The 26650-nt window shown below is 38.2% G+C and overlaps 1 protein-coding gene across 8 annotated transcripts in view; it reads left to right on the top strand.

Annotated features, from left to right (window-relative positions):
- PTPRZ1 (protein tyrosine phosphatase receptor type Z1) overlaps positions 1-26650 on the top strand; it is a 348294-nt gene that overhangs the window by 274974 nt on the left and 46670 nt on the right. For 6 of the 8 annotated variants that reach the window (XM_065556031.1, XM_005305666.5, XM_005305664.5 and 3 more), the window contains 4 exons: positions 9536-9720; positions 10735-10861; positions 20498-20541; positions 22653-26235. In XM_065556031.1, coding sequence (XP_065412103.1) covers positions 9536-9720; positions 10735-10861; positions 20498-20541; positions 22653-26235 — 3939 coding nt within the window. The remainder of the gene's footprint in view (positions 1-9535; positions 9721-10734; positions 10862-20497; positions 20542-22652; positions 26236-26650) is intronic. The other 2 variants (XM_005305670.5, XM_005305669.5) reach the window with 1 other exon arrangement.

Raw genomic sequence — 26650 nt, 5'->3', positions numbered from 1 at the left:
CTAGGGGCACACATTGAGCCGTCAGGAGAAAACAAAAATTGAATAGCTACACCACCCATCCTGTGCACTGAATGAGGCAGGGGCCCTATGGAATAAATAGCATGTGATCATGTAATTAAAGGCTGTATCATATGCACATGAACAAGCAGGAGGAGATTGTACAGGAAACTTTATTTCTACCATTTCCTACCTTTTGAGTGCTTGACTTTGCAACCTTAACAATGTTCTTTTAACACAGTTTTTTGTTTGTAATTTTTTATTTGCATTGTAGTAGCACCAAAAAACATGGTAGGCTCTGTGCTTTCTGTGTACAGAGAAAGACACAGTCCATGCTGCAAAGCTTTTACAGTGGCGTATGATGGGTGAGGGGCACAGTCAACATATACAATTTTATATATGCGTTTTAAATTAAATGAACAAATATCACTGATTTCTCAACTTGTCTGTTATTAGTTGGCCAGTTGCTTGTCAGCCTCATGGAAGAAGTGGGTCTTTAGAGCGGGTGTAAAAGGAGAAGACAGAGGGCTAAGGACTGAGCCATGTAGAACCCCCACAGAGAGTGGGTGAAGGGATAAGAAGGATGGCAGGAATGGCCAGAGAGGTAGGAGGAGGCCAGAAGAGGACAGAGCCACTATCTCCACAGGAGGGAACAAGGTTTGGAGAAGGAGAAAGGATGCTGAAATCAGCAGAGGAGATGAGGACAGAGTGGGAGCCCTGAGATTACCACAGGAACAGGTCATTAGAGTTTGTGAAAGGAACATTAGATTGGATTCCGGGATACTAATATCTCCTAGAAGTAGGATTAGATGATGTAATGGAAAGTGATATCTGAAAAGATCTCTCTATTAACTTAATTAAAGATTCTCATAGCTGTCCCAGGCTAGAATAGAAAATAATACTGTATGTATTAAACCCTGGACTAGGTCACTTTACTCTTCAGTGTAAACTGACGTGATCTGTCATCTTTTAGTTAGCCTTTGCAAAATAGTTTGTATACTAAGTTAATGTGATTTAGTCATGTAGGGATAAACCCCTTAGGCCTGATGTGCTAATTTACACCACACACTGGTCCAGTTCTCAGCTAATTTAAGTAGTAAAGTGACAAAATCTGATTCTCCCATGTAATTTGTATTCAATCACCTGTATTTTTGGAAGAGTATTGAAGTGTTAGGCGGACCTGGCATGAAAAGTTTGATGGATGGGAAACATAATGAACAGAACAGTGGTACTCACAAACTAACTTTTATTTCAGAGGGCAAATTTCAGTCCCACAAACATTTTCTAATAAATAAATGTTGAACTTAACATATCTATTTTGTATTTGTTCTTGCTTCTCTTTCTTTTTCCTTGACTCCTTCAGTTTTCTTCTCTCTCTTGCTCTTTCTTTTTTCATCTTCCATAGCTCTCTCTCCTTTGAGGGTCATATAATGATTAGTAGGGACATTAAAAATAATTTGAACTTATGTAGCCTCTTCTGAGGATCCCCTGCAAACAGCTGGATAAGCCTCAGCCACTGTGAAGTAGGTATTCTTCTAGCCATTTGATCAATTTTTATATAGGAAGGTTAAGTGACATGTTCGAAACCACATAAAAACCCTGTAGAAGAGTCAGAAAAAGTACCCAAAAGATTTTGCTCTGAGTCTTATGTTCTAACCTCTACACAATACTATAGCATAATTTGTATATCCTGAACCCTTCCTTCACTTGCCCCTTGTCTTCCGCTCTAAGAAAGATGGAGCTCTGCATTTATGGATTCAAACAATCTTGAATGGAACACTTACATTTACAGGGTTACACTTTAATGTTGTAAATAGCCTGCAATAACTGGTTATGCAATACAGAGACAAATGTATTATAATGTATTGCAATCAAATCTTAACAGATGACATTATAAGGGAGGCAGTTATTTGGTGGTTACAGCACAGGATTGGGAGTCAGAAATGTATATTGCTAACTCTCCCCCTACTTGATGCTTGACCTTTTTAAAATTTATTAGTATTGTTTTTTATATAAAATATAAACACAGAGAAACAAAACAGATATAAAAACATGCACAACATGGAAATAGTATATTAAATAATACAATTCAACACTCATTATTTTCAAAACCTGGGGGGAAAAAAATCTGAACCCATATAGAAGTCATGCAGGGCATCAATGATTAAAGTGACTAAATAAGTAAGAACATAACCTATGAGTATCAGGGACTAATATATACTAAACTGCAAAAATATGCAATAGTTTCATGTGTGACCAAACATCCTCATATTTTTTCCAGGCATTTCTATTAAACGGAGTCATTTTTTTCATTAATGCAGTAGTAGGGAGCTCACTAAGCCGGTCTGTGTATGAGGGAGAAATTGCAGATTTCCATTGTCTCAAAATAACTCTTTTGGCCACTAAAATATTTATTGCAATCCATTTCTTAATGTTAACTGGTAATATCAACTCATTCAGCACCCCTAAAATACGCAAGTTTGGAGAAGGACAGATAGCAACAGTTAACGTTTTTGAGAGAGCACTGAATATGGCATTCCAGAACACATGCATTTTTGACAGGTATAGAGGATGTGTTGGCAAGGGGCTGTTTGCAACACCAGCATGCACTGTGTGATGCCAATCTAGCCTTAAACAAATGATCTGGAGTCCAGTATTGTCTGTTTAATATCTTGTTCTGGAAGAATCGCAAGGATAAAGAATTTGAAGTATCTTTCACATTAAGCCAGATATCTTCCCAGGTTTCTGTTGTGACAGTATGGCTAAGTACTTTTTCCCATTTTTCTTTGAGATTGAGATTGAGGAGGTAGTGTAAAGCATTAAGACACCTATTAAATTCCTACAAAATGAATTCCATATTTGATTCCATATTTCTTAACATGTTCTTCTAGAAGTGAGAGAGTTGAAACAGACCAATTATCCCCTTATCCTTGCATGAATCCTTGAGCACAGTTGCAAGAAGGAACTATGAGACAAGGATAGCTGATATTTTGACACATGTAATTGAAGGAGGCCAGTCTATCATCTTGTACTATAGCTTTAATTTTTGTTAATCCTTTTTCTGTCCAATTTGTATTATGTGTCGAGTTGGCCTTTATCCTGAGACATGGGTTATATCCTAGTGGTACAAGAAGAGAATTAGCAAATGCCCCTTGTAGATGCAAAGTCTGGACTTTTCCTTAAGGATGTGGGTAGCCTCTTAAAGTATTTAAAAGAAGAAAGGGAACCAAATGGCATAGTTAAGCTTTGTTCCATTTAAAACCAGGCTGATGTGTATACACAGCTACTAGAAGGGAACCACCTTACAACAGGGCACATTTGGAATGCTAGATAATATAGATGCAAATCTGGCAACCCTAGGAGCCTGCAGTTGCCCAGGATTTTTTAGGAGTTTTGTGTGACAAGTGAGGCCATTTTTTTTAATCCCATATAAAGTGCATGATAAGCCTGTTTATTCGAGGAAAGAGCAAGTGGGAGACCTTGAAAGACAAGAGGCTAATGATATAAGTCAATCTTGGGCAGATATTCATTTTGGCTATTTCTGTTGTTCCCAATAAGGGCAGAGGGAGTAGATACTACCTCTCTACATCCTTGGACATTTCTTTTAATATATAGTCCATATTTATAGAAACCATTTCAGGAAGATTAAGACAAATTTTATTACCTAAATAAGTTATTTCCTTTCATATTTGAAATGGAAAAATGCTGAAACTGAGAAGGATCTGGTCTTTTGGATATATCCATTGCTTGTGATTCATCCCAGTTATTGCAAAAACCAAAGATCTTTCAAAAAATATCAACTACATTCAATAATGATAGGAGGATTCTTCAATAGTACTATTATATCATCAACATATAAACTGATTTTGTATTCTCTCCTGTTTCCAGTCACACCTTCAGTGGCTGAGTGCTGATGTATGTACATTGCCAGTGCTTCAAGAGAGATTAAAAAGGAGGGGTGAAAAGGGACAGACAGCCCTGTTGTATCCCTCTTTCTAGATGAAATATGGGCAAAATAATTCAATTAGTTGATAGTAAAGTGTGGGGAGAGTTGTATAATACACTGATCCAATCCAGGAATATTGGTCCAAATCTGAATTCTTTTAGTATTCATTAGGTAAAGCCATTCAACCTTATCAAAGGCTTTCTCTGCATCTAGAGATAACTCTGTGAAGGGAATATCTGACATCTGAGCTTGCTGGATCAAGTGAGCGATTTTTCTTGTGTTAGCAGCAGCCAATCTGCCTTTAATGAAAGCAACCTGATCTGCATGTATAATTGTTGGGATGATAGTGTTCAGTCATGTAGCTAAAATGTTTGCATTTATTTTGCAATCTGTGTTCAATAGAGATATGGGGCAGAAGTCATCACAATTGTGATGATCTTTTTTCTTCTTTGATATTAAAGTAATTAAAGTAGTTCTCATGTCACGAGTAAGGCTACAATTTAGTCATGGATTCCATGACTTCCAGCGACCTCCGTGATTTTAGCCTTGGTGTTCAGGAGCTGCAGAGTCCCCTGCCGCCCGTGGAGGCTGGGAGCTTCTGAGTAACCTAGCCACCTCTGGTGGCCCCCGGAGCTTCAAGCCACCGCAGGTAGCGGGGATACCCTACAGCTCCCAGGCAGTGGGGGAACTCTGGAGCCGGGGAATCCCCAAGCTCCCGGCCGCCACAGGTGGCATGGGAACCCCGGAGATCCTGGCCGCCATGGGCAGTGGGGGAACCCCCAAGCTCCCAGCCATTGCGGGCCCCCAGAGCTGCGGGCTGAAGGGGCACCCCACAGCTCCCAGCCCCCACAGGACCAGGAACTGCAGCCAGCAGTGGGGCCCACAGCTCCCAGTCGTGGGCTGTGGGGTACCCCGGAGTTCCAACACTCAATCTGCGATGGGAACCCCTGGAGCTCCTAGCCATTGTGCAGCCACCCCACTGCAGGTGGTGTGGGGACTCGAAGATCCCCATTTTGTCACTGATATTTTTAGTAAAAGTCATGGACAGGTCACGGCTTCTGTGAATTTTTCTTTATTGCCCTGACCTGTCTGTGACTTTTACTAAAAATATCCATGACAAAATCTTAGCCTTAGTCATGAGACATGGTTGCTTTTTGGAATGTTTCAGAGAAGACCTTTGAAAGAATAGAAGATAGCGAATTACAAAATGTTTTGTAGAAATCTACTGGAAAGCCATGCATCTCAGGGGCCTTGCCAGAATTCATATTTTTACAGCGTGTTCAATCTCTTGTGTTGTGATAGCTTTGTCCATAAACAAGACTTGTTCTGAAATTAGGGTATTAAAAGACAGGACTTCAATGAAATCATCAAATTTATTAAAGTCAAATTTGTTGTCTGATTTATATAAAGCTAGATAGAATTGTTTCTATTGATTATTTATATCTATTGGTTCAAGGATGGCACTCCTGTCTTCTAGTAAGAAGGAAAAAATATTGTTGCTGGCTAGTCCCATTTTAAGTCTTCTGGCAAGTAGTTTACCTGCTTTATCTCCCCATTCACAATATCTTTGTTTGACCCTGTTGTGTGCAAATTCAACTTGGCTACATAAGCATTTCTTATATTTCTATTTTGTGTTGATTAGAGAATGTAGGATGTTTTCATTATTTGGGCCAGTCTCATGTATTCTCTGCAACTCATCTATTTCCTTGTTCTGAGAATCTAGTAACTGGCGTCTCATTTTCTTCTTTTGGGATGCATACTTTATGCATTCACCCCTTACTGTAGCTTCCCAAAAAATGGTATCTGAGGTAAATGAGTACTTATTTTCTTCTATGAAGTTAGACATGACTGAGTCAACTGTGGAACAAAACTTTTAGAAGCAGAGTGTCAGCTTCTACCTAGAAGATTTTAATTATGTGTAACCACCGTCTATGATAGGTATAATTGTAGCATGATCTGAAATTAATTAATATATTATCAATAGCTGCTTCTAGGCATGCTGAAGGCACAAGAAAAAAGTCAGTTCGGAAGTAAGATGAATGTATTATAGAGAAATACATATAATCATGCTCCTTGGGGTGTCTCAGTCTCCATATATCTTTTAAATCACGTTCATTCATTAATAATGAGGGTTGGCCTATTGTGCTTTGAGAGCTGGGTCTCATGTAATTGGATTTGTCCAGATGTCTGTCTAGCATAGTATTCCAGACGCCTCCCAATATTACAGGAATGTCTAATTTATTAGAAAGAATGTCCGCTATGTCTTTGGAAAATTCAGAATTACCTCCACTTGTATTGTAATTAGAATTACTAGAATGAATTTTTTTGAGTTGAAACAGACCAAGACTGTATATATTGAAAAGTTACACTTTTATGAATTACAATGGATGTGCCTCTGCTCTTAGGATTCAATGATGAATGATACTCAGCACCTACCCCCAACTTCTTGATTCTGTTGGCATCTATATCTGCTAGATGAGTTTCCTGCAATAAGCTACTTAGCACTTTTTTGATCTGAGGTACTTCAGGATTTTAATTCTTTTGGAAGGTTGATTAAGTACCTTTGCATTCCAGGAGCACACACTAAGAAAATTCATGACAAAGTTTTAAATGATATATTAAGACATCTAACCTTATTCTAAGGACACACATTTCCCCATTGATATTGTAAAACCACATTTCTACGATATGGTCTTTATTTACATATTAGATACTGGTTAGTTATGAATGAATGTATGCCTTCAATTGAACCTCTAAGATTATCAAGTACACAAAAAGCTCTGTAGTTAAATATGATGTGTCTTCCAAAATAGATTTGTAACAGAAAACAAAAAAATTTTAACAGACTTAAAACAAGCCAGCGTGGGCATGTTCAGATCCCTGATGGCTTCAATTCCATCCCTTCCTTCCCTCCCTATATTATCTAATAATAGTCTAAACTTCTCCAATGCAAATATATTTAAAGTCAAATATTATCCTGTAAATACCATTGGGCATTCTAGAACATGTATAATATATACCCACCTACAGAAGTTTTATGGATACATACACACATACACATGTATATGGATATGTGTATAAGCACGCTCATCAAATGTAAATTTACAATTGATTTGGTAAATCAAATATAAACTAGTATAAAATCGAAATATGAAAAATACAACAATATAAAATGTATATTCATATTATGTCAAATGCCCTGCACAAATTGAATAATTAGTGCAATTTAAGGTTTAGGTTATAGTCTACTTTACATGTCAGGAGTATTGACTGTTGCAAGGACTTGTGGTTATCATAATATCATGATTCTCTCGATCAAATTGTGATGATCAGTGACGATAATATTTCAGTCAGTAAATGGTGCTTAGTGTCTCAGTCTTTGAAATGTCTGCCAAGCTTCAGAGGGGCTTTTGCAAAATCATGTGCAGCCTGCTAAATCCATAGTGAAGGTGGATGGGTACTTTATGATCCTCCTTGGAATTTGCTTTATGCCACTGAATGCAGCCCTCTTGTTGTTAAGCTCAGCTGAGAAGTCAGGAAAAAGAGACATTTTGTGGCCTTTGTACATAAGGGTTTGAGCTTTTCTGGCAGTATTCATTAACATTACTTTATCACTGAACTTCAGCAGCTTGAAGATGATGGGTCTGGGCCAGGGCCGGCTCTAGGCACCAGCGTTCCAAGCATGTGCTTGGGGCAGCACATCTCAAGGGGCGGCATTCCGGCCCTTTGGGGTGTCTCTTTTCAAGGGGCGGCACTCCATTGTTGTTTTTTTGCTTGGGGCAGCAAAAAACCTGTAGCTGGCCCTGGTCTGGGCTTATCAGACTCCTGCCTTCTAGTACCAGGCATTCGATGAGCCCTTTCAATATTTAGTGGGGACAGCTGGGGGTCCAATTTAAATTGGAGCAGCTTCTGAAGAAAGTTAATAATATCCTTCTCCTCTTGACCCTCAATAGTCCCCAAGAAGTGATGGTTGTTTCTTTGAGGTCTAGTTTCTAAGTCATCCTGGTTTTCTTCCAGTTTGTCTAGTCTAAGATTTAAGGAGGCAGTTTCTGCTTTAATTTTACAGGTTTCAATGACAGTCTTTTGTAGCTCATTTTCTAAGTGAGCCATTTGGGATTTTACATGGCTTGCATCTTTAGAGAAGCCACAAATATCTTCTGAGGCTGAATCCAGTCAGTCTGTGAGGAATTCTTTGAGTGCTGCAATATGTTGGGCTACGTTCTGTGGTGGCCTTGTTGTCTCCTCCTTCAGCTCCCCCTTAAGTCTTTTGTTACCTCTCATTTTTTTTCATTGGAATCCATATTCAACAATTTGTAGTTTATCTAGGGGATTAATGTAAACTTTTATCATAGAAATTTATTGTTAATTTGCTAGAAAAGTAATTATTAGAAACAAATAGATATGTGGGGAATGAGGAGGTCCAGGACTAAGCATCCATCTTCTTCATGGGTACCATGTGACCCCCAACACTTGACCTATGAAGAAGTGACTATGGCCCAAATTTTCAAACCTGACCACAAGTTTCAGCTTTAGACTCCTAGCATAAAAAATATTAAGGAACCTAAAATTAGAGTCCACTTTGAAAAATCTAGAGGTGAAATCTTAACTTCATTGACGTCAAAAACAAAACCTTCCATTGACCTCAATAAAGCTGGAATTTCACCCTACGTATTTTATTCAAGTTTGTCTTCAGTTGCCCAATCTGTAAAATGAGCATGATATTTACCTACCTCAAGAAGTGTGTTGTGAGGATTAAACAATTACTGTTGGCAGTTAGGAATTGTTTCATCCTCTGATGAAAACTGCTAACTGCTAAGTAAATGGAAGATACTATTGGCTGGAATTTTAAAAGAAGCCAGAGTAAGACAGGCACCTATATTCCATTTTGTCTCGTGGGGCTTGGACACCTCACTCTGCTAGGCTCCTTTGAAGATCTCAGCCATTATTATTAATATTCTTACTGTTGAGTAGTACCTTCATAATAATTTGTAAGAATACACCTATCGATTGTAAAAATCTATTACAAAACATGGACATGCAGATATTGTCAAGGCAATGCATAGTTCCTCCTACTCTAATGGCTTCCTCTTTCACAGATTCATGAAAGCACAGACTACTAGAGACTTTTTTTTCTGAGACACATACTTAAGAACCTTTACACTTCCATTTTGTCACTTGCATGATTACAAAGAAATAAAATGTATCCTTCTGGGTATACCAGTATTTTATGACCAATAAGCAGTTCTAACACAAATCAAAAAGAATGTTATTCTCTAATTTTCATGGAACTTGATATGCACCTTTATCAAAATGTGAAAACTCAAAATGTACCAAGATCTCTTTGTTCTCGTAGATAATATCATTAAAAAGAAAGGAAAAACTCCACTTCCACCAATTGGAAAACAACCCAAACACAATGGTGACATAAGTAGATCTTTGGTAGTTTAGATTTACGTGGTTTAGAATTTTAGGGACTGATCCAACTCCCATGGAAATCAATGGATAGACTTATGCCAATTTCTATGGGAATTAGACCACACTCTCAGTGCTCAGAATCCATTATGCTGTTTATAAATATTATGCTGTTTTTAGTTTGCAGCTCAGAACCAGAAAACGTCCAAGCCGATCCAAAGAACTATACCAGCCTTCTTGTTACATGGGAAAGACCTCGAGTTGTTTATGATACCATGATTGACAGATTTGCTGTCTTTTATCAGCAATTGGATGGAGAAGACCAGACTAAACATGAGTTTCTGACAGATGGGTATCAGGACTTGGTAACTGTAAACTCTTCAAGTTTCATACAAAAGTGGTGGTGGTGAAGCACTCACAAAGAATTATTCTGAGGGATTATGTCAGGGAGCTGATCCAGCTAGAATTAATGTCTTTGGCTGCTGCTCATAGAAACTCTGCTTGTATCATTGGCTATACAGCCACAGAGACAAATTTAAAAAAAACAACAACAAACAAATAAAAAGCTGTGTGAGAGAGAGCTACCATCACCTCCAGTGCTAATTTTCTAAAATTGGTGTTCCTATTTGTCTGTAATACCTCGAAATAACTATTGCTGTGGTGTTAAACTCAGATCTTGTTAGTCACAAGACACTTTCATCATGCAGTAAGAGCCTCTGTCCCAATGATCTTTGATGTGTAGGATGTTGTACAGAGGTAACTAATGAAAAATTCAGCATCTGAACAATGAACCATCTGTGATTACTATATTGACTCACTGATTTATAATATGATGGTGCTTTACCAACACAAACAATTACATTCACCCCCTTTGAAGCTACATAAACTTCACGAGGAATATTAGAATCTAAAACTAATATTCAACATAGAAAAATGTACTCTCTCCAGTTATTCAGTCACCTGCCATTAGAACATTTCACAAAATCAATTGATTAAAGTTTTATGCCTGTTTTTCTGGCTATAAAATGTAAAAATGTTTCATGTGAGAAAATGTTGATATCTTCTATTGTTGTTTGCAGTGTTGTTGTAGCTGTGTTGGTCCCAGGATATTAGAGAGACAAGGTGGGTGAGGTAATATCTTTTATTGGACCAACTTCTGTTGGTGAAAGAGACAAGCTTTTTTGAGCTCTTGTAAGCTCTGTGTAGCTCGAAAAGCTTGTCTCTTTCACCAACAGAAGTTGGTCCAATAAAAGATATGACCACACCCACTTTGTCTCTCATATGAGAAAACACTGTTTTAAAAATAAAATAATCTAAAATATTTTCAAAAAATGTGCTAAGATTCACATTTATGTGATTAAACATGATTTTTCTTTTAGGGAGCTATTCTAAATAATCTGCTGCCCAATACAAGTTATGTTCTTCAGATAGTTGCGGTTTGCACTAATGGTCTATATGGAAAATACAGTGATCAAGTCATTGTTGATATGCCTTTAGATGATCCAGGTAAGTGTTCTTTTGAGCACAACAGTAACTTTTAGCTAAAAATCTGTATTCAGATAAATAGTTTGCTTGCAAACCAGTTAAAAATGCTTGACTATCAAAGTACACTAAAATGGAATTTCAAAATCATTGTAGTTAACCTTAAATTTGTTTAATGAGGTGACTTTTATTCTGTCACTCATTTTCTGTCTTGTGTTCCTTTAAACACGAGCATTTTATGTTGATTTTTTAACTATAAAAATATATTGAAAAAGTGAACATGATTACAATTCATATGAATGATTTTGAACAATAAACCTTTGGGAAGTAAAGCCATTTTGGAATTGTTTCAATTTATCCTTCTGCCTCCTAAAATTAATCCACATCATAAAAATGTAAAGCAAACAAAATAAAGGAGCTAATATAAATTAAAAATTCATATCTCAATTGATTTTGAAATTTTATTACATATGAGTACTTGGAGTTTGATTTCAAAGCATATGTGGTGATGGAATTCCCTTGCTTCTTAATTTTGGATTGTGAAAATCAAAAGGGCTAACAATCAAATCTTGTTGATTTCAAAGCCAGATTTAACTCCTCTGTCTGTAAGTAAATGATAGGTAATCTTAAACCAAAATAAAGAGGCTTGTTCTTGTCCTTCAGTCATTCCTTAAAGTCCGTGGAAGATTTAGGGCTTGATCCAATTCCCATGGAAGTCAGTGGGAATCTTCCATTGACTTTAGCAGCTGTTGGATTGAATGTGTGTGTCTTGATCGTAGGGTCAGTCCATAATGGTCTTTGGCATAGTCACACGCCCCAGTTTTGCTTATCATATGGATTAGATTTTTGTTGTTTTTAATTCTGGGTTACAAGGCTGGAATTCTCCCCTCGGTTACACCTACCTGTGCAACTCCAGTTAAGTCAGAGGAGGTACAGTTTGGCCCATAATGTTAAGACAACTACTACTGATAGAGAATATAAGTATTTTCCTTTTTCTGCTTGTTACCATGAATTGTGTGAAAGTAAAGATATATGAGCATAAGCTGTTGTTTTATGTTGGGACATTTTTGGTTAAAACACAAAAGTTTCCAAGGCATATCTAACCTGTCTTTCAAAGACAACATGTTTAGAAGACTGTTTCCTAGGTCTTATTATGCTAATATTTCTTAGAGCCTTTGTACTCTGTATTTCTCTGAAGAGAGGTTCTGTCAATGTAATTGGCATTTCACTTGAGTTTGTATCCTATCTGTAACTCCTTGATATTGGATTTCCTTACGTCTCTCCAGCAGAGTTTTCCCAACTTGTGCATCAAAAATCTCATGAGAGGGGACTCCATCCCCAGACACCCACCCAAAGTCTAGACACGACTATACCAGCCGGTAGCTTGGAGCAGTGTGAGCCCCAATTGTGCAAAGAAACCACAAGCACAGATCCTTATTCGTGTGCCAAGTACCATTGGACTTAAGCAAGGCACCTCATTGGCAGATACCTTTTAAAGGATCAGGGCCTCGATTCCAGTATGACTCCATTTGGATTGAAGCCAACCGTTCATGCAGTTTCCACAATTAAACAATGTTTAATCCAATACATAAACTTACTTTTATGCTTTACAGCTTTAAATACTCACAAGCTAAGATTCTCATAGTAAATTTGAACCCTGTTATACTCTCATTCAGGTCAGTGATAATTTTGCCTTTAACTTCAGTGGGAGCAGGAGTGGGGCCCTTACATTGCACATACTTACTGTAGAAACTAATTTCACCCTCCATTACATCTATAAAACATACACAGATGTCATTTGGAATTTTGTGTGCATATCTGAGGGCAGAAAGTGATCCATTGTACGTTACATTTATCAGCATAGGGTCAAGGCTTAAGGTTCTTACTCCATTTTTTGCAAGGAAAACTCCTGATGATTTCCCTTTGAGTTAGAAATAAGTAAATATGGAATAAGAAATTCAGGATCTGCTTCATAAGTAGTAATGAAAAACCATACCTATAAGTATCATGAACAATTAATGTTATGATAAGAACTTGATTTTTGCCTTGTATTGCTTTTGAGCTTTTAAAATGGTAACCTTAAAGTTGCATTAAAATAAATTCCTAGATATAAGTTTATCATTTCCCAATTTTTTAAAGAAAAAATGTGAAGAGGAGATTAAAGCAATCTCTGTACATATTTCACTGTGTCCTTTCACAGTTTCATATGCAAAAATGATTGAATTATGAAACTCTACAATGAAAGAGCAATGTAAAATCCCTCATATGCAGTCAGTATCATTAATATGAATGTACACTATTCCCTAGTCTTCTAAATGTCATCTTACATCCATACAGAGTGGGATCATGGGAACATGCTAAACAAAATGTTCATTCACTTGTAACTTCAATTTATTTATTTATTTATTTATCTATTCAGTTGCATTTGAATGAACTGTACTGAAAATATTAGATAACAGAGACATGAGAAGGTATGTATCTAATGAGTCAGAGAAAGAGATGTGTTCATACAAACTTTCACATGCCAAATATAATACCAAAACTGATTCTGTGATCTGTTTTATAGATGATGGTATGAAATGGGGTTCACAGTAATAAGATCAAAATATTTCCCAGAACTTCTGCTTCTGAAAAAAAAATTATCTTCACCTATGAAGACCTGAAACAAAATTGACTCAAATTCAGTATAATAACTTCTATATTCAAGATTTATTCTGAGTTTGTCAGCCCAATTAGGATGGAATTCACTGCAATGCCATCTGAACAAATCAAATTTCATGTTAAAAGCTTAAGTTGACCTTAAGTGATGCAAAAGGCTTTGCATGGGCCCTCTGCTTGGGGTTGAATTTCACCCTTGGACTGCATATTTTTAATATAAGGGCTGTTTTAGTACTGCTGTACTATATATTTTTATTTACTCAACACCTTCTACCACTGGTTTGTTCTTGGTTTTCCATTATGCTGACCATTTTGTAAGAGAGACCCTTTTATAGCCTGCCACCACCCTTTCAAAACATTTCATTCTGCAAACCACCAGTAAGGGCTCTGCAGAGCACAGGTGATCCACCGATCAGAGTGAAACTTCTCATTCTCTAGGCCTATTACATAAGAGAAAAGATCCTGTCATGGGCCAGGTCCTCTTCCAACTTCATCCCTGCACTGCAGAGTTCTAAGAAACATTACAATCTGTGGACCCTCCAGAAGGGCTCTGCAGTCCACTGAGGGCCCACGTGCCATCATGAGAACTACAATACTAGTCTATTAAGTTTGTGAGAAGAACTACCATTTTCTCCTTGTTTGTTCCTATATTGTTTTTTATTTAGAGCTGTGGAATTTTAAAACTTGTGATACTGTGTGTGTGTGTGTGTGTGTGTGTGTGTGTGTGTACATATATATATATATAATATATAAAAAAGAACAGGAATACTTGTGCATATGCATCCGAAGAAGTGGGCTGTAGTCCACGAAAGCTTATGCTCTAATAAATTTGTTAGTCTCTAAGGTGCCACAAGTATTCCTGTTCTTCTTTTTGCGGATACAGACTAACACGGCTGTTACTCTGAAACATATAATATATAGTTTCCAGTAAGCTTATGGCTAGTCAGAAAGGGTCTTTGGGTGCTTTATCAATATTCATTCTTAATGGTTAACATTTTCAAACCCAACTAGGAGATTTAGCCACACAACTACCATAAAAATTAATGGGACTTGCACGGCTAAATGGCATAGCCAGCTTTGACAATATCTCAACCATTATTTATAATCTGATTATTTGCTTTTGGAAGTGGTTTCTGAATGGTGACCTAAATGCATGTGTTTCACTCTTTAGATAACATTTGTATAGTTATGAAAGTTTTGCAGTAACTTACTCTATAGCTGATACTCTAGGTGCATAAATGCGGCCCAGCTCAGCTGTGTGTTGAAGGTCCCAGCTGGTGTTAGGGGTCCTGGGTCTGGAGTTGCTGCCCGGCCAGGCAAGCTCCGGGGCAGCTACTCAGCCTTACGTGGCAGGGGTCTGGGACAGCCGTGCCGAAGGGGTCCGGGGCTCCCGGCCGGCCCCACAAGCTCCAGGGCAGCCGCCCTGCCCCACATAGCAGAGATCTAGGATCCAGGGCAGGCAGCCAGCCAGCCCAAAGCATCTGGGGCTCCTGTCCGGCCCCACAGGGTCGGGAGTCTGGGGCAGGCAGCCCACCGGCCCCGCGTGGCAGAGATCTGGGGTCCAGGGTCGGAGTCCGGGCTGCTGCTGCCCTGCCAACTGACCCCTGCAGCCCAGGTAACACATTGTGGGCCGCTATGCAACCCACAATGATATATAAGTTGAGAACCACTGGACTAAATACATATCCTCCCCTTGTTCTGTGTGAGAAAGTCAGCTGAAGTTTTTCATAAAAACAACATGATGGGATATAAATCTCAAACTTTTGTCTCCTACTTGGCAGCTCATTCTAGCATCAGTTCTTTGTGAGGGCCTTTTTATGCAATGTCTTTGTAACTTGTCTTTGTGAAAGATTTTCTTCATAAAGAACAAGAAGGGTATCTGAAATATTTCACTTTAGGAGGGCTTTTGTGATTCTTATGCTGATGAATGATGAAAAGATCATAGATATTTCATTTAAATGTAGCAAAAATGGTTTTACTTGTGTTCTTGCAGTGTCATTTATTATGTATTGTAGTGTAGAACTGAAGATAATTTACTCTGTGAATATTATTGTAAAATTATGGAACGCATTGTTATAGGGGGATGTTTTTAGGAGTTGAGCTGAATTTAAATGTAGGGAAATATTTAGATGTCACATTTTCTTTTTCTCCTTATTCTATCATTTCTGCAGGAATCATTAAACTACAGTATTATATATATGCACTTGAAGACTTTCTAATACATTTAAGGTTTGAACTTTTCCAATAAAACCTAAGCTATAGAATAACCAATTTGCAGTTATAGAAAAAATCAAACATACCTTGTTTGTTATCCTACCTCTGAGTTTTATTTCTGTGTTGCGCAATGGTACCATATTACTTATATATATTATTGGTTCGAGAACACAGTATTAAGATTAGCAAAACCACAATAACTGAGTAATTAAATGTTGCTGGCAAATAGATTTATTTTGTTACCATCTAATCAAGAGAGTTTCCATGGATACATCAGGATGAAATTGTAGTTTCATTCTGGTTGAAACAGAGGATTTTGAAACCTTTTACAGTTTTCCTTGTAGTAAATAAAGTTTGTAGAGGTATTTTACATCCATTTGTATTATCACAATACTAGTTTTTCTTCCAGATAAAGTTCAAAAGATAACATAGATACTGTAGAAAACGTGAAATCTGAAAGAAAATATTTATTTTTATTATTTGAAGACAAAATAATCCTAACAACAAAAATAATCATATTTCTCTTTAATGAAAGGCTGTTTTAAAGAGTCTGTTGACCACATAATGTATGTTACCTGGCTACAGTATTAAGAATTTTGAAATCACTATCTAAAAATTTAAACAGAAACCATTGAGAAGCCAGGGAATATCATCATCTTTTTCCCTCCCTAGCCTTCTAGCCTTCAGAAAGACAGAGGTAAGATAACTTTTCTGTATTTTGTTAATACGCCAAGTATTTAATTCAATAGTTGCTACTTATAAAATACTTTCATGGAGAACTGATCATTCCATTTTTTTACATTCTACAACGTATCAATATAAATATTTTAGCTTGTTAGTGTGATGGAACCCTAATTAATAATCAACTGTCCAGAGAGAGAGAGTCTGAAGTAGCCCAGTGATTAGGACACTCACATGGGATGTGGAAAATGTGGAGTCTCTGCTTCAATTAATATTTAATTATTTCTTCAAAGTAGAACTGGGAAGGTTAGTGAGATCTGCCCCAGAACAGCCAGTTGGCTAGGGCATTCATCTAGAATGTGGGTTCAAGTCCCTATTTCAAATCAGGCAGAGCAGGGATTTGAACCAGGGTCTCCCACATAAAAAGTCTAAACACTGGGCTATTCTGGGGTCTCATTTTCTCTGGTTTTTGAGAAAGATCTGCCTTTTGGCTGCTAGGGCATGACCTAGTTTAGGCACCTAATTCCAACAGAGAATTAATGGCTGAGACTCCTGAATGGAGAGAGATGCCTATCTCTGGCCCATAAGTGAGGCACCTAAGGTCCAGATCAATGGAAGTTTAACACTGATACCGTTGAAGATCTGGGCCTAAGCCACACCTAAGCCTCTACCTTTTACTCCCAGCTAGTTTAGGCAGCTCCCCACTCCGCTACTGGTTTCTGAAGATCTCCTCCTTAGGCACCTAACACTCCCCATTGGGAGCCTGGGCACCTAACTCAGGGCTATAGATTCCATGAGGCATCAGGACACTTCAGGGTTAAGCATTGCAACACTGAGTAGACCTTTGTGGATCTGGCCCTAAGACACTTTTGAAAATAGGACCTAGTCTCTACGTCATTTAGATATTTTTTTAAATGTTACCCTTGGTCCAATCAGGAGCGGCCATTTTAAGATGCAGGAGTGCAAAATATAGAAGTATAACTGGTTCATGATTTATTTTTGGTTATGGCTCTAACTCTGTTCCCACTGAAGTCAATGGCCATTTACCTAAATGGGAGCAACGTCCACCAGCACTGAGTACAATTGAAAATGTCACCTTTAACTCATCTTATTGGGGGGGTGGGAGAAATTGGCAAGTAATATGGAATAATAAAATATGAATGCAGCCAAAATATTTCAGTTAAGGATGTGCTAGTAATGCAGATGCACAAAAACTGCTTTTCAGAAGGAGCCATTTAATTACAGATGCATAATACCCATGCCTATATCTATTCATAAGAACTTGCAACATATTTTTAATGCCTTCATATGATCCATTATAGTTTATGCTTGCAGGGCCAAACCATGATCCATTGAAATCAATGAGAATTTTGCCATTGACTTCAGTGGGACCAGAATTGGGCTCTGAATGTGAGTCTAACCTATTGTGTCAAGGATTAGCAAATTAAGACGTTGACCATAAGAAGTCCAAGGACAAAATGCAAACTGTCTAATCAATAATGCTATTTTTTAAAAGTCCTTTTATAACATATTTTGCACTGCATCATAGACCATAATGGCACAGAACCCAACTGAGGGTTCCCTGACTCCATGATGGAAGGTCTACAAGAGGGAGGTTGCAATGGTAGCAAGGCAGCCTCAACCTTCCCTCTAGGAGATTGTATCGCCCAAACAGGGGGCAGCAGTGAGGGAAAAACAGAAAATATGTTATGTACTGTGGAAGGATCATTGGAATACATGCACACAAGTATGGGGATGATGGCTTTGCATGGCCGAATCACACCAACAATACCCACCATGGGTAACATCATGTCATCTTCTCCACCACCACTACCATCACACTATCTACTCCCGGCCAGCTGCGGACTACGCAGATATATATCAGTCTGATCTCCTCACACCCCCAGGTATATCTAAGATGTGCTACTTTCTCCAGAGTGGCATGAATTATGCTGTTCTTCTCCCTACACAAGGAAAATCACTATACAAATGAGCTGAAGTTTGTACATCTTTTATTCATTTTCACATTTTGTACCAATCCCAATTTGCATGGGGTTATTCTGTCCAATACACATACAAGCAAATGTCTAATCCCACCTGATGTGACACTAAGATTCAGCTACCCTTAACTCTTCCCTCAGCAATGTAGGCATGTGTGTTGATGCTGGCCTACCAAATAAAAAAAAACATTGAGAAGGGTTGCAGACCAAACTGAAGGAGCAAGCATCTCAGACAGGTTATTATGAGAAAGCAGAAGGTCTTCAAGGAATGGAAGATGGGAAGGATCAGCAAGGAAAACTACTTCTTGGAAGTCATAAAGTGTAAGGAAAAAGAAAGAACTGCCAAAAGCCAAGCAGAGTTAAACCTTGCAAAGAAAATTAAAACCAATAGTTAAAGGTTTTCTAGCCATATAAATAAAAAGAAAACAAGGAAAGAAGAAGTGGGACCTCTAAACATTGAGGGATAGGATGAAGATTAAAGATAATCTAGGCCTGGCCCAACACATAAATGAACACCTCCGTTTTTAATAAGGGTAATAAGAAGCTTGTGGTAGCAGGGTGGCTAATGGAAATGATGATATGGAAGTAGAAATTACCACATCCAAGATGGAAGTCAAACTCAAACAGCTTAATGGGACCAAACTGGGGGGGCCAGATAATCTCTATCCAAGAATAGTAAAGGAACTGACACATGAAATTGGAAGCTAAATAGCAAGGATTCTTAATGAATCTGTACATTTGAGGGTCAATATCCTATGACTGGAGAATTGCTAATATAGTTCCTATTTTGAAGAAAGAGGAAAAAAGTGATCTGGGAAAATACTGGCCTGTTACTTTGACCTCAGTGGTATGCAGAATCTTGGAACAAATATTTTAAGAGAAAGTAGTTAAGGACATAAAGGTAAACGGTAACTGGGATAAAATACAGCATGGCTTTACAAAAGGTAAATCGCGCTAGACCAACATGATCTCTATCTTTGAGAAGATAGTTTTTTTTAAACCTTGGTACAAAAAGTGGGAATGTGCTAATAAAATTTGCAGATGACACAAAGTTGGGAAGTATTGACAATACGGAGGAGGACTGGAATATCATACAAGAAGATCTAGAGAAGCTTAAAAAGGAAACAATAAAAATGGGATTAAATTTAATAGTGCGAAGTGCCTGGGTCTATTATAGGAGGGGGCGGTGAGGTTTGATGGCCTGCAATGTGCAGGAGGTCAGACTAGATGATCACAACAATCCCTCCTGGCCTTAAAGTCCATGAGTCTAAATAGAAAGTAAGGTGTGCCTCATTCCAGTGGCACAAAGGGTGTGTCTACACTGCAGCTGGGAGCATGCCTCCCTGCCCAGGTAGAAAGACTAACACCAGCACACTGAAATAGCAGTGTGGACATTGTGACAGTGGCACAGCTTGGGTTCAGACCAGGTGGTCAGGCAAGCTTGGACTTTGGCAGGTAGCCTGAGCTGCCACTACTGTTGCAACATCCTCACTGTTATTTTTAATGCACTAGCTTGAGCGGAGTTAGCAAGCGTCTTTCTACCTGGGCTGGGTAGGCCTATTCCCAGCTTCTGTGTAGACATACTCCAAAGGCCTGGAGCATTCTTCAGCTAGTACTGCAGGGCCATTTTCCTGTCTGCCTCCCTCCCTCCCACCTCCCTTCCCCCCCCCCCCCCCCACCACCAGTTCTAAGCCCACCTGTTCAGTCTCATCACCATGGGTCTGGATGCTGTTCCTCTGTGCAGACAGGCAGCTGCAGCTACACCCCTCAGCCCATCAGAAATGTTGCAGCTAAATGCCAGTCAGTTGTTGAGTCCCATTGTTTCCCTCACTGCTACTCCTCCGTGCAGCTACTTGGCAGCTTCTGCAGTTAGCACCTCCAAAATCATCTCAGACCTCAGCCTAATGGGTTTATTAGTTAATACAGCCCTGGTTAGAAAATGATTTTAACATTGTAATGATCTGTGATTGTTATACAGCTTAAATAACATCTTTTGGTCTATCATTTCTAAACTAACCATAAAAATTATACTATTGTGTCTTGCAAAAATCAATAAATCTGTGAGGTTAAAACAGTGGATAATATAATTCACCTCTTTGTTTCATAGAAATTGACCTCTTTCCTGAACTGAATGAAACTGAAGAATACGAGGTATTGTAAAGTGCAGTAATTTTCATACATTCATTTTCACACAAGTGTTTCAAATAATATATAATACACTCCACATAAATGGAGGCGATCACCTGTGATAATTTGCAGAGCTGAGTTTAGCATGTACTTTTAACCATATCACCTACACTTTGCCCACTAATGCATATCCCCTGGGAATTACTCTACGTTCCAGACGCTTGAGCAGCTTCAAAAAAGTACAATTAAAAAAATCCACCTGCCAAAGAAATGTTTTTTCTTCCTCCCCAAAATGTGGAATTGCCGCCCCTTCCCCAGTTACACCTGCCTCAGGCAAGATTCAGCTTTGGGCTACTGGTAGGTTTTCTGTACATAAAAATGTAATGACTTTGAAGTCCAATGCCTTGCTTCTCTGTAATGCTAGAAATGGCAGTTTTATACTATTGAGAATGAGAGAGTTTCTCAGTTTCCAGAAGGATCCTAGCACTCATCTAGTCCCAGATGGGCCATGGGAGTTAAGTGCCTGACCTGCTTAAGCACTTTTGTTCTTTTCACTAGATGCCTATCTGCAGTTTTGGGTGCCTAAATACCTTTGTAAATCTGGCCTCGAAATACTGGGTGAAATCCTCGCTCCATTGAAGTCAATGGCAAAACTTCCATTCATTTCAATAGGGTGATAATTCCACCCCTTGAACATAAGTAATGACATTTTGATATATTACCATATTTTATAAGAATGTAACCGTGTTTTATACAATTTTAGATGTTTTCATAACTCCATCTGATCTGGCACAGTTGTATTTTTGGCAACTAAGGTAGCTGGCATACAAGCAGAGGAATATGAAAGAGTCCCAGTACAATTTTTAATAGATTGTAAAATAATTTTTGTAATGTGGCCAATACCTCTATAAAATGTGTTAGCATTCAGAACATCTGTTTTACTGTTTCATAATATGTGCACATTATTCTCACAGAGGGGCAAATCCTCGTCTGTTAAATAGATGGAGAAATAGCCCATATCTATCTTTCCATCTCTGTACCAATTCATCCAAACTATCAAATCTATCTATCCAATTACCCATTTTTTCAATCCATTTATTTATATTTATTTAAACTCTTTATCTAAGTATTTATATTGCACCCATCAACATGATATCAGGATGTTAGTTAATTTTAATTGTGATTTTGCCTGATTTAGGACTGAATAAAGACTAGGGGAGTTGACCTTGAGAAATAGATTTTCAGAACCTAATGCAAAGCCCTAACATACATTTCTGCAGAAGTACTTTGAATTGTCTTCACTAAACAGTTACTAAGATGTCTGCAACAGGAATTTCAGTATGTGGTATGTGAGATATTGCCTATGAAATTGCTTTTAAGTGTCTCAGGGTCATGTTGACCTTTAAAATCCTAAATCCTAACATCTTTGGAGTAACTATGAAGATTAAATTATTTGAAAGCAGAACGTAAATATTTTAAAATATCTTCTTTTCTATTGGATGACCCTTGCAATTATCATGGATGGAAGATGACTAAGAGGGAGGCCAAAGACTAGATATCAACAGACCTTAGAAAGACCAATTTGCACAACAGCCAGGCATACAATCATGAGTTTTGACACAAGGCTATAAAAGTCACTGACTCCGAATAGGGAAATGTCAAGAAAGAGGGAGAAGATGATCTTCTGTTATGTTGCAATGACACTTGAACTGATATCAAAGAATATTTAATGCATATCTGTGAGACACTATCAAATAAAAAACATTCTATGTTGTTTTTTATTATTATTACTGTACAACGATAGAGTAAAAGTGGACAAAACGCAGTGAGAGGTTTTTATCTCTCTCTAACAGTGAGTCACAGGTAGCAGGAGCACAATGTTTAAGAAGGTAGAGGGATCTGTGGTTCTTTTGTCAGTATTGCAAATGTATGGTTTCAAAAAAAATGAGATGAATGTTTTTGTAACTAAAGCCATTTTATTTTTAAGTTCAATAGCCATTTGATTGGTTACCTGCCATTTTGTCTGTTATAATTTATGGACACATGCAAATGTATTGCAGTATGTACCTTGAGTTTTCCTGTTTTATCCATAAACACTCTTAGTAAACTTTGACTATGTTGTTTTCTTTCCAAAGGAGGAAGTTGAAGAGAAGGAGGCAGAGGTGGATGAAGAAATTGCAGTGATTCCTAGCACTGATAGTACTCTAAATCAAATAAGGAAAAAAGAATTCCAGGTGACTACATCTAGCTATAGTCAAGAGAAAATGGGGACAAAATTCAATGAAGCTAAAACAAACAGGTACTTAACAAGAGAGGAAGGATCACATGGAAAGGATGATGTTTTCAAAGCAATTTTTTACCCTACTTCCCAACCTGCTATTGAAACATCAGATGAAGAAGAAGATGCTTCTTTGGAATCTCAAACTATTATTGGAATCCCCCTGCAAGTCACTGACTCCACCAAAGGTATTGACGAAGAATACATTTACATTTCTTCTGGCACTGAACCAACAAGCATATCTGCTACTGGTGGTAGTGAGGAAGATATTTCATTGTCAACTTTTAAGCCTTATCAAGATGTAGACAACTCTTGGGGTTCCATTCCTACCACCTCTGCTATGCAATTTGTCACTGAGGAAGCATCCCAGGAAGACATCCTTCATTCTGGAAGCCCAGAAATAAGCAAACATGATATTGATTCACAAGGCTATGTAAAAAATGTTTCAGAAGATGTAGCACCCTCAGGTGCTGAAGAATCTGCAGAGAGTATTCCTTCTGTTGATGAAAAGTTGTGGTTTCAAAATGCAACAGATTTGGCACCTAGATCTGAAGTTCCATCGGATAGTGAGCTATTATTTCAGAATAGTTATACTGATGCTTATGTTGAGGGCTCAAAGCCAGCTACAGTGCCCTATTCCAGTGGTCCAGTGATATCACAAGATACTTCAGATGCGGATATAGAATTGCTGCATTATTCTAATTTTGCTTTCTCCCCTACTGAATTATCACCTCATTCTATCTCTTCAAGCTCTGGAGAATACGGCTCTGCTTCTGTTGCCAGTGAGGTACTCTCTCAGACAACTCAACCAGTATATAATGGTGAGATACCTCTTCAACCTTCCTACAGTAGTGAAGTGTTTCCTCTAGTCACCCCTTTATTGTTTGACACTCAGATGCTCAACACTACCCCTGCTACATCAGGTAGTGATGTGACCTTGCATGCTACACCTGTATTTCCCAGTGTTGATGTGTCATTTGAACCCACCCTGTCTTCCTATGGTGATGTACCTTTGCTTACATTTTCCTCTGCTTCCTTCAGTAGTAAAATGTTTCACCATCTGTATACAGTTTCTCAAATGTTTCCACAAGTTACTCCAGCTGTTACAAGTGATAAGGTGTCCCTGCATGCTTCTTTGACATTGGCTGAGGGTGATACTTTAATACAGTCAAGCCTTGCTCAATATTCTGATGTGATGTCACATCAGACTACTCATGCTGCTTCAGAGACATTGATATTTGGTCATAATAGAACTCACATGTTTACTCAAGTTGAACCATCCAGCAGTGATTTAAATATGCATGCACTGTCTACAATGTCTGAACTTACTTATGCTTTGTCTAGTAATGTGGGCTCCCTCCAAACTTTTACTGTTTCTTATGACTCTGCAGAATATGTGCATGATTCTGTTGGCGTATTTCATCAGGGTCCCTTATTTAGCAGCTATAACAATGTACTGGTGCATAAGCCTTCTTCTGTAATACCACAAGCTGATACTTTGCTGCTGCCTACACGCGCTCTATCTAGTGATATGGATTGGTCTGAACTGTACTCTGGTAGTGAGTCCCTTTTGCCTGATACAGATGCTCTGGCCATACTTAAAGTTTCTTCATCTGATTCTATAGGTGAATTTACATATGCAACATATCAGTTTAGTGATGTTAATAAGATACTTCACAAAAATGACGTAATATATGGAGATGAGAAAGAACTGCAAATTTCTTCTTTCAGTAAAGTGCCTTCCCATGCTGAAAGTACAGTGATGCCTGAACTTCCTACATATGTTTCTAACAATGATGTAATTAAGCAGACTACGTCTTTGCAAGAAACCCCACTTCCTGTTTCTAGCACAAAGGGAATCCTTCCAGTCTCTCTTGCTTTTCCCTCTACTAAGATTTTTGATTATGATATTAGTAAACTTTCAGAAAATTACTTTTCCGTTCAGCCTTTGCATGTTACATCTCCAGCCTTTGATGATACTTTGCTTAAACCTATGCTTAGTGCAATCTCAGATCAAGCTATCTCTGTCCCTGCTTCTAGCAAAATATTGTCTCCTGCAACACAGCAGTACTTTTATGAGACCTCAGCTACATTAAATAATGAAGCATTACTACAATCCTCCTTTCAAGCTTCTGATGATGGCACTCTGCTTAAAACAGCTGCAACTGTGCCTAGTGATCCAATATTGGTTGAACGCTCCAGGGTTTATAAAGATAGTTCTACATTTGACCAAATATTCTATCAGATGGCACCAGATTCTGCTACAAATAAAACAATGTTGCATTCTACATCTGCACCTTCAGTTGTTGACATGTTTCCCCACACCTCTAGTAAGCCCACAACATCATTTCAAGGTTTAACTGGCTCTTATGGAAGTGAGGAATATGTTTTATCCAGTTTGGTTAACAATGAAGATAATCACCAGGTTGCTCCTTCATTGTACAGTAGTGATGTTTCATTCCAGTCAACCCGTTTAGAAAATACAAATGCCTTTCCCCCCAAGGCAGTGAACAGAGTGGCTACTCCTGCCTTAACAATTGACATATTGTCAAATATTCCCACTCTTCTAAACAGACATATTTCTTCAAGTGTTTCTCAAAGAAATGAGGTTCCCAATTTTTTCTCAAGTTCTACCAGTGCTGATGTTTCTGTTCATGTGCCTGCAGTTGTTTCTGATTCTCATGTATCTGATCATCATGCCCTTCCTTTACCAAATGTGTATATTTCTGTTATAGCTGTTTCTCCCAGCAGTGAGGGCCTTAGAACCCTAACCAGGTTGCTGGTTCCCTCTCAAACATCCTCTGGATTGTTCTCCAGTACCAATTCTGATACTAATATGTGGCCTCCTGTAATTGATGATGATTATGATGAGTATGATGATGGTTTATCTGTAAGTAATTGTATCACATGCACTTCCCATAGAGAAACTCAGGAAAAGGTAGTAGATGAACAGAATACACAGGTAAACAATATAAAGGATCAGAGTAACCTAATTATCAATTCACATTCTGAGAAATCTGAAGAAGAAGAAGAAAAGAAAATTACAACTGCTGCATCAGACAGTCAGATAAGTCATGGTATGGACAGACGTAATTATCCATCAATACCAACATTGGCAGCATTGATACCTAAGAAGCACAACAATCCAACAATATGGGAAAATTGTATTCAGACTCTTAGTATCCCATTGCAAAACACACCAGAGTCTAAATCTTGGGCTGTTTTTACAAGTGATGAAGAAAGTGGCTCTGGTCAAGGTACCTCAGATAGCCTTAATGATAATGAGACTTCAACAGATTTCAGTTTTCCTGACCTTAATGAGAGAGACGCTGAGGGGGCAATTGAAGCAGGTAACTCAGATTTAACTCCTGGATCATCACAGTCATCAGCACCATCTGTAACTAGTGGTCACTCACCAGTATTCAACATTTCTGAGGCAGGTTAGTTGTGGATCAATCTAATGCATAACATATGTAGCTGTGACATTCTTCTGCCACTGAAAATGAAAAAAATATCTTAACACCAATATATATGAGACTAGTGAGAATTGCTACAGATATTTCAGTGACGGAAGAATTTAATGGGGCAGTCAGTTTGATTAAGGAAATGCTGTGGAACAGGGAATATAAGCATTGAAACACTTCTGCTGTAAATGCAACTTCTGATTACTCACAACTACAACTGAAATACGCTGTGGTATTAAGGTCCAAATGCTGCCTTTGGGTATGTTTGTACAGTCAATGGGATTTATGCACAGAGGGCCCAAAAGTGTGACTTTTTGCTCTTTAAAGGTTAATTGGGACTTAGGCCATTTGCACAGGGGTAAATATCACTTTTTCCGAGGAAAGTTCACTG

The sequence above is a fragment of the Chrysemys picta genome, chromosome 1 (genome assembly GCF_011386835.1).
Source record: "Chrysemys picta bellii isolate R12L10 chromosome 1, ASM1138683v2, whole genome shotgun sequence".
Classification (NCBI taxonomy): Eukaryota; Metazoa; Chordata; order Testudines; family Emydidae; genus Chrysemys; species Chrysemys picta.
The sequence above is the reverse complement of the archived record's forward strand: the minus strand, read 5'-3'. Positions and strand labels throughout refer to the sequence as shown.